Source organism: Gopherus evgoodei, chromosome 1 (genome assembly GCF_007399415.2).
Source record: "Gopherus evgoodei ecotype Sinaloan lineage chromosome 1, rGopEvg1_v1.p, whole genome shotgun sequence".
NCBI lineage: Eukaryota > Metazoa > Chordata > Testudines > Testudinidae > Gopherus > Gopherus evgoodei.
The window spans coordinates 12,421,718-12,436,151 of record NC_044322.1 but is presented as its reverse complement, the minus strand read 5'-3'; the positions used below and the strand labels follow the sequence as shown (position 1 = coordinate 12,436,151).

At 40.9% G+C, this 14,434-nt stretch overlaps 1 protein-coding gene across 6 annotated transcripts in view; it reads left to right on the top strand.

Annotated features, from left to right (window-relative positions):
* The window catches only part of TENM4 (teneurin transmembrane protein 4), a 546,329-nt gene that overhangs the window by 278,721 nt on the left and 253,174 nt on the right, over positions 1 to 14,434 (top strand). For all 6 annotated transcript variants that reach the window (XM_030558332.1, XM_030558336.1, XM_030558355.1 and 3 more), the window contains exons 4-6: positions 1,785 to 2,037; positions 10,258 to 10,356; positions 12,269 to 12,504. In XM_030558332.1, the coding sequence (XP_030414192.1) occupies positions 1,785 to 2,037; positions 10,258 to 10,356; positions 12,269 to 12,504 (588 nt within the window). The remainder of the gene's footprint in view (positions 1 to 1,784; positions 2,038 to 10,257; positions 10,357 to 12,268; positions 12,505 to 14,434) is intronic.

Genomic DNA, 14,434 nt, shown 5'->3' with positions numbered 1-14,434 from the left:
GTTGCTCTTAATTAGTCCCCAGTTTATGGCAATTGCACTGGAAGCCAGTGAGAAAGGCTGGGTTACATCCTTTATCTCCCAGTCAACTGAAGACATGGTTCAGAACAGACTTCAGAATGTTTTCAATGGCTTTGAGCAGAGCCTTTTTAGCGTCCAACGACCAGGTAGTCAATTGCCTCCAAATGGAAAATGCAGCTTTTGTAGGTAGGGAGATATCCAGAGCTAGGGAGGTGTCCACAACTGGAATCTTGCACAAGTTGCTGAGAAGTTGTTTTGTTGGGCAGAGCTGCACCTGCAGGCTAGTCATGCATTCCACCTAGCTGGACTTCTAAACCAGCAGACAGATTGGCTCAGCTACAGGGCTCTCCCTTTCAGAGAGTGATATAACTCAATGAGATTTCTTCATTTTGATCTGTTCATTCCCTCTTAAGCACCTGGCATTGGCCACTGCCAGAAGACAGGGTGCTGGGCTAGACGAATCATTGGTCTGACCCAGTATGGCTGTTCTTACTTTAAACACAGAACACAAAAAAAAGGTTCCTGTTATAAAGAACCTAATGTCTGTTACTAAGCGTGGGTTCTCCTCTTCATTGCCCTGCCATGGGCTTCAGTGACAACCTAGAAGTACCATGCCCAGATTTCCATGGCTCTTTAGTCTTTGACCTCTCTATAGAGATCATGAATTAATGGCATTTTTTATATTTTTGCATGCTGTGGACAGCAGGCTAGCAGGATCTGAGCTAAGATGAACATATCATTTCTCATAGGCCACCGTACAGCTATGATATATTGATGACTTGTTAATCTGTTGAAACCAGTACATAGAGGTTAAGCATTCTGTATCTCGTTAACAAGTACCCTGAGCTATCCATCTCCCACAGGATCCATTAGCAGTTTTTACTTTTTTCTTAATTTCCCAGGAAAGATGGGCAAAATAAATTATCCACCAGTTACTTTATACCCAAAATCCTTATCTGTTCCAATCTTTCTTCATGTGTTTGTTCTTTTCTCAAGCATTTGCTCTCACTCCCCTCCTTCCCTAATCCCAGCCTCATCTAATTTTGTTCACTAGCACATGACAGTCTCTGGAATTTTATACAAAGTAGCCTTAACACTGCCCCAGTTCCACACTTCTTTCCTTTCCTCATCCTAACTATTTCTTACCTAGGCTGGTTATATTTTGCATGGTCTATCATAAATCAGCATCACTACAAAGATGGCAATTACACCTGCAGTTATGGATTAGAAATAATTTAATGATAGGAACAGACCTCTTGCAGTGTTCTAAGCCTTTATAACATTCTTGTATGTTCTGCTGTTCACTTTATATAAGTATTGTATGTTTCATTAAAACTTGTAGAACATGACTATGTTTGTCTTTTGAGTTTGATTTCGTGTCTGTGGTCTTTTATGGTATGTTTACAGTGGAATAAAAGACCCACGGCATGACTGTGGCTGGCCTGGGTCAGCTAACTTGGGCTCACCGAGCTCAGGCTGCGGGACTGAAAATTGCTGTTAGATGTTCAGGCTTGGCAGAAGCCCAAGCTCTGAGATGCTGTGGCCGAGGGGAGGAGGTAGAGCTTGGGCTCCAGCTGAGGTCAGACATCTACACAGACATCCCCACCGCCAAGGCCCCGTGAGCCTGAGTCAGCTGACCCAGGCCAGCCACAGGTGTTTAATTGCTGGGTAGATATACCCATAGTTTTCATACTTCTTTGAACTGCTTGTGCGAAATGAACGTTGGCTGGAGTCCTGAACTTTACAAATACTTACTTATGTTTTAGATCATCCTCCGGGTCTTCAGAACCATTCAAGACTTCGAACTCCTCCACCTCCACTACCACATGCTCACACGCCAAATCAGCATCATGCAGCCTCCATCAACTCCCTAAACAGAGGGAACTTCACACCACGTAGCAACCCCAGCCCTGCTCCTACTGACCACTCTCTTTCTGGAGAGCACCCTGCCAGCACCCAAGAGCCAACCCATGCTCAGGACAACTGGTTACTCAACAGTAACATCCCACTGGAGACTAGGTAGGTTTTTTTTAGTTGATTACAGTATTCTATATTCAGTTTAGTGTATGCCATAGAAAAATAGTAGAGAGACCAGGTGGGTGAGGTAATATCTTTTATTGGACCAACTTCTGTTGGTGACAGAGACAAACTTTCATGCTTACACAGAACTCTTCTTCATGTCTGTGTAAGTGCAAAAGCTTGTGTGTCTCACCAACAGAAGTAGGTCGAATAAAAGAGATTACTTCACCCAGTTTGTGTCTCTAATATCGTGGGACCAACATGGCTACAACAACACAGTATACGTGGAAAAATATGTCTGTTTAGTGAGCGGTTCAGCTTGTGAACTGTTGCTTAATTTATGCATTCCAAGCTGTATATGTTATTTCTCGTGTCTTTTATTTGGACTAAGAGAACAGGAAATTGCTCTGCTTCCATCGACTGAAAATACCATTATTATTAACAATCGCTTATAATTTTTTCCCCCATTTAAAATTAAAACCACAATCATAGATTTAAAATGTTTTTTCTTAATGTATTTTCTTCCTATGTGGTGGGATAAATCAATACCCTATTTATGAAACTGAACTCAGTCAATATATTGAAAAGAGTTAGCCTTCTAGCTGTGCCTTATCCAGCAGATATAATAGTAATATGTAATACACGAAAAGTTGATCTAGTTAGACCTAATGGGAAAGGGGGGAATATATTGCTGCATTTTACTATCCTACGGTATTGCTTCAAGAAGTGTGGAACACTGAATAGTGGCACATGAGTCAATTAATATTGCTTCCAGTAGCTTCTCATATTCTTTTCCACATGTCTCCTACCTTTCTGGTCCTTGATAATTGTATGTCTCGGTATTGTCCTAATTTATCCTGAGAAACTTGCTCTGTTTAAAATGTGTTTTCCTCATAACATTGACTAAGATTTCAGCAAATCTATCAAAGGTCCGAGAATGAAACCACCCAGTTTCGTGGAAGTGACGGTGGGTGGTCTTATTTGGATTTACATGTAGACAGTATTAAAGTTTCATATTTATGAAGAAGTAAACTTTCTGTAAATTAGAAATGGTATGTAGATCTGTGTGGTACCTGGTAACAGATGTGCTCCTAACTTGTCCTAACACAGTACACACACAGTATGGATAATGTGTAAAATTACCCACTGTTTGCTTGAAGAACCAACAAACATAAACTTTTATGAATTCAGTTTAAGAACAGAGTAACAAGAAGGCTAAAATGAGGGTCAGATCTATCTCTAATGCATATAGAGATTTACCATTGGACCTCACGTAGTCTTAAGTTGATCCATACCCTTTGACTCTCTGGGATTTTGCTGACATTCTGGATATGACTGAATTAATAATAGTATCCCCTGATGGTTGTGCATGCTCCCTGCCGTTTTCCCCTGCAGGATATGCTACATACCCTTAACTACTTGGCTAATGAAAAGGATGCTCCCTGGCATTATTTAATGCTAGCCTGATTGGCCCTTCCTCTCACCCGCTCTTGATATTTTGCTGCTGCAGTTCTGGATAAGGCTGCCAACTCTCTTTTCCCTTTCCCACTGCTTGTGTTCTGGTGAAGAAAAAGTGAAAACACACACACTGGTCACACTCAATCTCTCTCGCAGAGACACACCCGCATACAGTGAATCCTGAATATGTGCACGCTCTCACACTGAGGGTTCGTCTAGACAGTGAGGTAGTGTGTGGCAAGCTGGAGTATAAATCCACAGCGTGCTAGCCTGCTGCGCACTAATTGGTTGTGTGGGCCCTGATACCACACAATGAAAGTTCCATAGTGTGCTTTGATCGACTTCCGTTTCAAAGCAGAGTAGATCAAAGTGCCGTAGGGAACTTTTACTGTGCAGTAGCCGGGTCCACTTGGCCATTTACTGTGCTGAGTTTACACCTATCGCTGCACACTATCTCACCATGTAGACATGCCCTAACACACACTGGCTATTACAAACAAACATGCACACAATTTTTCCAGTTCACTAATTCTCTGCCTTCCCCACCAAATCTATTGGCTTCTAAGATGGGGCTCATTATAGTTCCTCAGCCCCACTTCCTCACACCTGGGCCTCCTCGGCAGTTTAGACTCAAGACTTCCCCTGATGGCAGATGCCTCTACTCCTGTTAAGCCTGCAGAATTGCCTCCTCATTCTCCAGAGATCACGCTCTACCATTCTCTTTGCCCAAGGAGAGAGCCACTGAAGCCCCACTTCGGTCTCAACCTTTATATCTGTTTTTCCCCCTCCCTCGGGCATATAAATTCACTTAACTGCTTCAGTTGGGATGAACAACCCATCAGAATAGATTCCAGACAGAAAATAACATTTATTAGGTCCCAAAGCCAAGCTAAGGGCCAAATTTGTCAGTCCATTGTATGAACTCTCACTGAGATCAATGGGAGCGCTGTGCATCCACTCTAGGGCAGAATCTGCTCGGTTGAGTCACCAAAGCTGCACTGCTGAGAACATTGTTTTTAAAGCAGGTGTATGCTTTGATCTATCTTGGTAAGAGCCATGTTTGCAGGCACCTCTGAACCTCCAAATTATGTCCCAATTCAACATTTTTATGGCATTTCAGGGTAATTGATTTCTAAGGGACAAATTGATTAAGACCCAACTAAGAAGCTGGCCCCAAAAGATTAGGACAGAATTACATGTTCGTACTATAAATGTGACTTGGCCACAGTTGCAGTAATTTTATTAGGGTACAAACTCTGGTGCATATATACTCAGGCAGTGAACTTTACCACTTGTTTTTCTATTAAGGAAATGTATGTCATAGCTTATTCTAGGCCCAATTCTGCAATCCTTCTATGAGTAGTCCATTTGATTTCAGTGAGGTTACTCCAGGATCAGGCCCTTAGCTATCAGGGCTATGTAGGGGGCCTAACCTATTTTTAAATATGCTCCTTCCATACTGTCTCGGGATTTGAGTACATAATATATAATAAACCAGGGGTAGGCAACCTATGGCACGCGTGCCGAAGGCGGCACGTGAGCTGATTTTCAGTGGCACTCACACTGCCCGGGTCCTGGCCACCAGTCTGGGGGGCTCTGAATTTTAATTTAATTTTAAATGAAGCTTCTTAAACATTTTAAAAACCTTATTTAAAACCTTATTTACTTTACATACAACAATAGTTTAGTTATATATTATAGATTTATAGAAAGAGACCTTCTAAAAATGTTAAAATGTTACTGGCACGTGAAACCTTAAATTAGGTTGAATAAATGAAGACTCGATGCACCACGTGTGAAAGGTTGCCAACCCCTGTAATAAACAGTATGAAAATAGTTAATATCAACTAAGGCCATAATTCATAGAACAAACTGAGCCAAAAATGACAGCTACATTGAATGGTAGTCAGGTCTAGCAGACTGTACTCATTTTAAAAAAAGATAAAAGTGGGGAAAATACCTTTCAGTTGATTCACCGCAGTCAAATTATGCACATTGTTAGCCTATGTAACCATGTTGTTACAATGGTTTTACTCTTTCCCTTCCCTCTTGCTATTTGTTACACTTCCTTGTTGCATCTTGTATTAATTTAGATTGTAAGGCCTTTGGGGGAGAGATCTTGTCTTTTGTGGACTTACAGTGCCTAGCACAATGGGGTCACCAAATCTACTTGGGGTCAGAGGGTACCTGCTGCCATACCCAAAATAAATAATAACCTGGCTTTGTGGGATCAGTGGTGTAACCTCAGAGATAAAGGCCCTCCTCTGAAAACATCACGCTTCTAAATGTCCAAATCCATGGACCATGAGAGAGAGCGAGCGAGCCTCAGAAATCTTAACAATTACAGTGATGGATGGAGAGAAAGAGAGGTGGTCTGTCAGGTATCTAGAACCAAGACTATACCCCCTGTTAAACTGAAAACTCTGACACATCCTTAATTATAGCATCACTACTGCTCCACCATAATAGGTCTGGTGAATGTCTCTCCAAACCTGAAGCAGCATGTTTTATTTGCATATTACTTCACTGTCATAGACATATCGGGGAATTCATATTATTGCTCTTAACCAGACTAGTCATCTAGAATTTACCCACAAGAAGAAGTCTTTGTATGTAGTTAAGGCTTTCACGTGCTTCACAAACTGCTGTCATTGTTACTTGATCCTGGATGTCATCACACTATACATTGACATTGTATAGAAAACAGATTATTTGGTGTGCAGTTATGTAGCTTCCGATACGTCAGCTGGAAGAGCATTATATTGCCTTTATGTCTGGTTATGACCAGTGTCACCTGAGAGTTTTCCAAATAAAGAACATGTAAAAGATTCTGTGCTGACTAGTAATTCAGTTGGACAGCATCAAGACACTATTGTTCCCCCACTAAACAAACTATTTGGATAATAAGATATGTTGTAGAGATACTGGCAACATAATAAAGAGAGACTGCACTGCATGGAGGATTAGTAACCTGTGGCTCATCTCCATGTGGCTCAGCTCTGACATCCACAGATCTTCGCTTTACTTCTGAGAGAGTTCTGAGAGACCAGACACCGTTGTTCAGGTTTGTCCTTCAGACTTGAAAGCAGAATTCTTCCTGCTATGTACAGTAACTGTGTAGATTCTTCCCACTGCGAGATTCTAGCTACTTAGGGGTAAAAAAGATCAGCAACTAGTGGAATAATAAATAAGTAAACCACAAAAAGTTCAACCGCAAGAAGTTCAAGTTCAGATAAATTAATCCAAGAATTAAGGCCTTTGTACAGAAATATGGTATTGTGATAATCTCATGTCAAAACTGGAACTGTATTTCTGTTGAATATCCATTTTTGTAATTCCGCATTCGCCAGCACAGAGAGAAAACATAAAGAGAAAGCTATATCTTTTAAACAGAGACCAGCGCAAGCTAGAAAATGTGTATACAACACTGGACTGCAAACCTCTCCCACCCCAAATTTGAAGGTGTCTGGTTTTGATTTTTAATAACATTGAGACTATTAGTAGAATTCAGATCTGGGTTCAGCTTTTGAATGACCTTATCTAGGGATGTTCAGAGTGGAGGGTTGGGAGGGGACAGGTTGAGTTTAATGCAAAAGTTAACATAAATGCAAGTATAGGTGCTTAAATCTTACAAATACTATGTCCATGAGAATTTCATATGTTGCTGGAAGAGGAGCCCCTCCTCACACCTCCTCCTTCCCTCTTTTTCTTCATTTCTTTTTCCTCACTCCTCTCTCCTTTTCCTCTACTTCTCTTTTCTCCACTTCTCCTTCCTTTGCTGCTTTAAAAGCAATTTATTGTATAAAAACATCTTTGCTCAGCAGTGAGATCTTTACAGGTGAGTAATTTCTGCCCATGATTTCTCTGCTCTTTATTCCTCCCTTTTTTCTCTGACCTCTCCTTTCTGTTCTGGAAAATGTGACCTTGCAGTGAGCAAATAAATGCCAACTGAGATGGCCATTTGTTTGGCACTGCTGTAGCTTCAGGACAATAGTAGTCCCAGAGAATTTCAGGCTGTAAGCACCAAGGACCAGGTTATACCTCCTTGACTCATGTTGAGTCAGGATTTTACTCCAGAATGAGCAAATCTACCCAGAGTAAACCCCTACGCAGATTAAGTAAGGGGCTAGAATCTGGCCCACAGTAAATGAAGAGTGCAGTTGTATAATAATGGCCAATGTAGCTCAGTGTGTGGCTGCTCTGTTCCTGATATGCATCCGAAGCTCACATAACCCATATTCTCTCCCATTTCATTGTCAATTCACAACTGAAATACATGGAATCACATTTACACAAATTTTATCTATTCATGAACCTTTACTGATTACTTCATTGTTAGATGCCTTGCCTTTTATCCATTAAAGGCTCTGTGTGCGAGTGTGTAGCTCAGGGATAGGCAATCTATGGCATGGCACGCAGGCTGATTTTCAGTGGCACTCACACTGCCCGGGTCCTGGCCACCGGTCCGGGGGGCTCTGCATTTAATTTAATTTTAAATGAAGCTTCTGAAACATTTTAAAAACCTTATTTACTTTACATACAACAGTTGTTTAGTTCTATATTAGAGACTTCTAGAAAAAGCCCTTCTAAAACCATTAATATGTATTACTGGCATGCAAAACTTTAAATTAGAGTGAATAAATGAAGACTCGACACACCACTTCTGAAAGGTTGCCAAGGAAGCCAAGGTGTAACTTCTTTATTACATTGAATGAAACATTCAACTTTTCCTGCATTCTTGGGGAACGAGTGGAAGCAGTAAATACTTTAAGATGGGTTGATATTTCCAGTGCTATGTCTCAGCTCAAGCATGTTGAAAGCTATGAATATGAATCACATTTCTGTCACTGGGATCAACTGCAGATCTGTGCTGTCACTGCAGCCCATAGCCACCAAAGGCAGGGGCTTGAACTAAACAAGTACTGGCATTAGCGAGAAGGAGAGATGAAAACTAAGGTTAAGGACACTTCATAGAGGGAGGTTTGCATAATGCAGCAGTACTGAAGTTTCCCTTGGTATAGCCTGCTACCTGAATACATCTTTTGTGACAGAGTTCACCACATGCCTCTCATATCCTGTAAGCCCTTAATCCTGCATAAGTGATAAAGTGTCACTGTGCTGATGTGTTTCTCTTCTTTAGTCTTGGCTTGGGAATTTACTGACGTTTCAAGATGCAGACTCAGATTTACTTTTGATGTTTGAAAATAGAGAATGGCAAAATCAGGGATGGATTTGATTTTGCAAAAGATAAGGATGTTCTTGTGGCACAGGGCTGCAGGCCAGGAGGTCTCTGACCGACTGTAGAACCTTGGGCACATTCCCCTGTCTGTGCCTCACTTTCTGTAAACTGAGACTTCAGTCTTTTTGTAAAGAGCTTTGAGATCCTTGATGGTGCTACAGAAGTTCCAAATGTAATTATAAAACATTTAAAGTTGAGTGGTTGGCTTGGGTCACTCTCAATCCCTCCAACCAAAAGTATCAAGGAGTTTAGGATATATGACTCTGGATTTGGTTGATCTCCATATATGTACAAACAAAACTGGGAAGGGGCAAGACTTTTTTCAAAACCCAAACCAGGTTATTTCAGACTGAGGTGCCATTTATTTAAGCTATCCACCACCAGCAATCCATTATGAGAATTACAGATAACTTAGTCCAGTTTTTGCCGCTCAGTAATTGAGAGAATGTTTATTTAAAATATGCATGTGGAGCAAAACCCAGATATCTCAACTTCTATATATCAGACTAACATTGCCTCACTAAAATAAGTAAGAAGATTAGAATAAATCAGTTGTTAATTACCCAATTCAAAGTGCAAAGTAAGGATTTAAACAAAACAGAGAATTCATCTGGTTAAGTGCTTGGCTGGAGATATGTAATGACTAAGGATTTCCAGAGATTTCCCTGACAGTCTCTGCTTCAGCCCCTTGGGCTGTAGGACTCTGGAGCTGGTAGCCAGTGGGGCCCTGGCAGGGTTCCAGAGACAGGTGACAGAGTCCTGTGGGAGCCCTTCTCAGGGTTCCAGCGACGGGCGACACCCTCTCATGGGGGAGGGGAATGCCTCGGGTGAGCGGCTGGGGGTGTCCCATTTTCTTTTTGGGAAATATGGTCACCCAGCAGTTCCAAACCACCACTGGCGGAGGGGCAACCCCTCAGTTCTCAGCCACCCCGGTGATGAGGGAAACCATGGAACTGCAGCAGCAAAAGTCACAGATAGGTCACGGCTTCCATGTATTTTTGTTTATTGCCCATGACCTGTCCATGACTTTCACTAAAAATAACCATGACAAAATCTTAACCTTAGTGATCATACAAGATGGAACCATGGTATTGATGGTATTTGGGTAGTGCATTCAGTCTTTGCACAGAAACTGACACTGATGCACACTCATTATTGGAGTACAGCTTTGCTAAATTAAGATTTAGTCTTTTAATTCCAGCAGATCAGAACGTTTCATACATATTTTTCTGCACTGTCAGCAAAATAATAAAGAATGTACATAGACATAAAACCCTTGACTTTATATATATGCACACAGGGATGTGTATGCGTTCATATATGTGTGTATAAGCAATACTTAGAAGTGAACATTCTTAAATGCTGTATATGTATATGTATATGTGTTCTATCTTATACATATAAATATATGGTCCATCATTCTAATTCCATGCACAACTGCACTATAACCATTGTGGTTTATACGATCACACTTCATAGATGCATGACTCACTGGCTTCATTCATGTTTCCATATGTATGTAGAAACATAGCAAAGCAGACATTCCTAGAGACATTGCAGGACAACCTCATTGAGATGGACATTCTCACCTCCTCCCGACATGATGGTGCTTACAATGATGGGTATGTGACACTTATGTGGTCTTTCTGTTTACTGTACAGCCATTATGATCTTTGCATGAAAGCATTTGTCACTTCAATGATGTTTTAAGGGCAATGCCATTTTTTTACCTCTTCTAAGATGGCTTTAAAAAATGAGATTCCTGAGCTTGGAGCACAGTATTCTGTACATATTAATAGGACCCTCATTAATATGCTGATGATCCATAGCATCTCATTGGCTTTCTTTGCTATTTTGAAAATCATTTCACTAATAAGATGTATCTGTAGCAATTTACAGTCCTTTTTGAACTAATGTTACTTGCATTTCAGTGAAAACTTTAAACTATTATGAGGCTGGCTGAACAGTACTGCAAATGTTAAACTGATATTTTCCAGGTTCATTGCCTTACAAAGGTACAGAAGTATCTTTTTGACACTGATAGCAGCGATGATAGGGCATTTCTTTAAACCCAGGCCTTTGGTGTTGATTTAACATCCCATTTTGATGATAACCATCACTTTTTAAATTTAACTTTTGATTATATACTTTTTAAGTTATAAACTGCTTCTAAGAAGATTACACATTGCACCGAACCTGTATGACATGCTGTGTGTTAGTGGTTTCCTAATTAAATAATCATCATCAGCTGCAATACTGCTTGTTATATTTGTACACTGCAGATGCCTCTTCAATGAGGACCAAATAAATCTGTAGCTAAATAAAGCAAAGAAATGAATTAATAGTGGAGACGCTGCTGCTGAATTAAAGTTTTAACATAGATGAATAGTGGAAATAATGAGTTATGTTCTAGCAACCGTTATTTTGTACAGTTAATTAACGGGTTTGCCAGAAGTAGTATAAACATTGTTCTGAAAGAAAATCCACACCCCTTTATACTACACAAATTGTTCCATGACTTTTCTTCGCAGCAATGTTTCTGCATGTGAGAGTTCGTCCCTATTATTACGTGTGTCTTTGAGATGGAAACCTCGGGCCACATGCTCGACTCGCATAAACCAACATAACACTGATTTATCACTGCTCAGGATCTAGCTCATAAAATCATGACTAAAAATACTAGGTGCATTGGGCCTGATTCTGATCCCACAGTGGTGGAATTACTCCTGATTTATCCTGGTCTAGAGATAGGAGAATCAGGCCTACCACCCAAGCTACCACTGTTTCTCCTTCCTGTCCCTTCACTCCTGAAGAAAATCCAGGAATAGAGGGATTCCGGTGCCTTAAAGGTCTCAAGAGCTTTTCCTGAAAATTGGAATTTTCATTTACAGTTTGACCCAACTCCCATAGAAGTCAATGGGATTCTTTCCTCTGACTTTAGTGAGACATGCTCAGTGTCCTTACATTACTGTCTCCCATAAAACAACTAGGCTAAAATATGGCTGCCGTCAAAATTATTGGGATGGAAAACTGGGAACATTCTGGCAATTTTGGCACCGTGAAAGGACTCCCTTGTCCCCATCTCCACACAGCAAAAAACAAACAAACAAACAAAGCTCCCTTGCAGCAATCAGTATGTTTGGATAAATTTTCATGCTCTCCCCCACCTCCAACTTGCTCCCATTAAAATTCAGTTGAAAGTTTCACTGGGAGCAGGATCAGGCCCTCAGTCCTGCTTGAGTGAACTGATCTGTCCTAGCTATGCTTGGGATCTCTCATTTCACTGTAATGTGAGCTTTCCTGTGGAGACATCTCTTTCTGTCGAAGTGTTCTCTGCAGTATTGTTGGCGCTGTGACTTTTTTCCTTTACTCTGTGTGACTTGTCTTCTGTTCATGGCATCCATGTATTTACAAAACATTGTGTGAAGCTGCTTTCTTCACTCCGGAAACAGCCCCACCGTCCTTAAGCTTTGAATTCTGCCTCTGCTTTTATTTTCGTGAAGAGTCACCTACTCTTTGTCTTTCTTCCCTCAGGCACTTCCTGTTTAAACCCGGAGGCAGCTCTCCCCTCTTTTGTACAACGTCGCCGGGATATCCCCTGACGTCCAGCACTGTGTACTCTCCTCCCCCAAGACCCCTTCCCAGAAGTACCTTCTCTAGGCCTGCCTTTAATCTGAAGAAACCCTATAAGTACTGTAACTGGAAATGTGCTGCTTTGAGTGCCATTATCATCTCAGTCACGCTAGTGATCCTGCTTGCTTATTTTATCGGTAAGCATATTCCACTTTTCAGCCTTTTTATCCTCTACCCTCAGCACCAGTGCTGCTAACATTTGGGAACTGCAAGACCAAGTTGGTTACACCCATAGTAACTAACAAGTAAGGCCTCTTGGGGCTTGTCTAGATGGAGAGTTAGTGTGTGGCAAGCTGAGATGTAAATCTACAACACCCTAGTCTGCTGTGCGCTAACTTGCTGCATGGACTATGCAACTGCGCACTAAAAGTTCTCTAGTGTGCTTTGACGAATTCCAGTCTCAAATAGCAGCAAGTCAGTGTGCACTAGGGCACTTTTAATGTGCAGTTGCTGGGTCCACGTGGATCATTAGTGCGCAGCAGGCTGGTGCACTGTGGATTTACCCACCAGCTTGCTGTGCACTAACTCTTTGACAAGCCCTGAAACCCATGTAAGCCCATTGACTTTGGTGGGTGTTGCAATGTGGGGCTCATTTCATTAAATAGTACCATCAAGGTTTAATAGAACCTGTTCCTTATGCATTATGTAAAGAGTTTGAATTGTTCCTTTTCTGCTCAAGAAAGTGTTGGAATCAGCTAGAATGAGACAATCCCTCCTACAGTAAAGCATAGTAACAAGACTGGGATCCTGACTGTGCTCCCATCAAAGTCAGTGGGAGCCGAGTCAGACTCCAAATCCTGAAATGTTGGCTCTGTTCTTACTCCGGGAAAATCTCCACTTGTCTCGGAGCTAAATGTTGCTTGTCTTACACAAGTAATTTTATTGAAATTAATGGAACTAATTGCATGAATGAGGAGAACAGTCTGGGAGTTTTAGTAGGCTGAGGAAGTAGTTCAGGACTTTCGCCCAATATTTTGAGGGTTAGTGGAATAAATTAACTTTGAAATACAGAAGATCTGGAAAATTTGTTGTCCTGTTGCAGCTGTGCAATGACATTTTTGTTTGAGTTTTGTCTGCAATTGGTTTCCTGGATTTTTAAGGTTTCCAGTGCTTATTGCAAGGAGCAACTGAACTATTAAGGTGAGAATAGTATTCCTCAACTTCTAAGGTCTAGATATTACCTTTCATTTCTCTTCCTCCTTTACTGATAAACCTGGTATTAGTATATATAGGTTCTCTGATAGATTCCTCTTTTAAAATGGCAATGATACAAACTGTTGTGTAGCCACAGGTGAAAGAGCCTGTTCTGTGTGGCACAAACAAGCTGTTGTCTTTGATTTCACTGTAACTTCCTGTAGGCTAAAGATCTGTAAAATATTGCGATTAGAACTAGCAAATCTTTACGTGGATTGAAAGATTTTTCGCTTTCATTTCATATGTGTATAATTATTACTACAGTTACCACCACTGATCAGTTTCACCGTGTTCCCTTTATGTGTGCTGCTTTACTGACTGAATCTTTTCCACTACTGACTCGTATTATACTTCGGTCACTTTTGTGCTTGCTATAATAGAAGCAGAAATGATTAATTAACCAGCATTAAATCAGTAACTGTTTGATGGAATGTAAAGTCAGTTTTCATCATTTGCTACTTATGTTTGAGCCTGTCTGTCTCAGTTATCTAGCATTCTCCTTATGCACTGAACAGGGTTCCATTGGACATTATCTCTCTGTGTCAGAGTATCTCTTCATAGCTCACTTAAAACTTTGGTGTCCATTAATTATGACTGTGGATGTATATACACTTTGCTGTGTTACAGACAGGTCTGGAAGGCTGACTTGCCCCTTAATGGTCTCCTGTTCGGAAACCTTTTCCAGCAGTTTTGATTTAGTTCATAGTTAATATGGTTAGAAAATTATGTCCATGGGTTATGCTTAGGTCCTTTTTTTCCCATTGGATGACTCTTGTGGCATCTGCCAAGCACTGTGTGTGGCTGGCAAGGTGCCAGGAATGCTGATCAGGTTGAACTGTTGTAATTATGGGTCATTATTGCTAATTTCTAAAG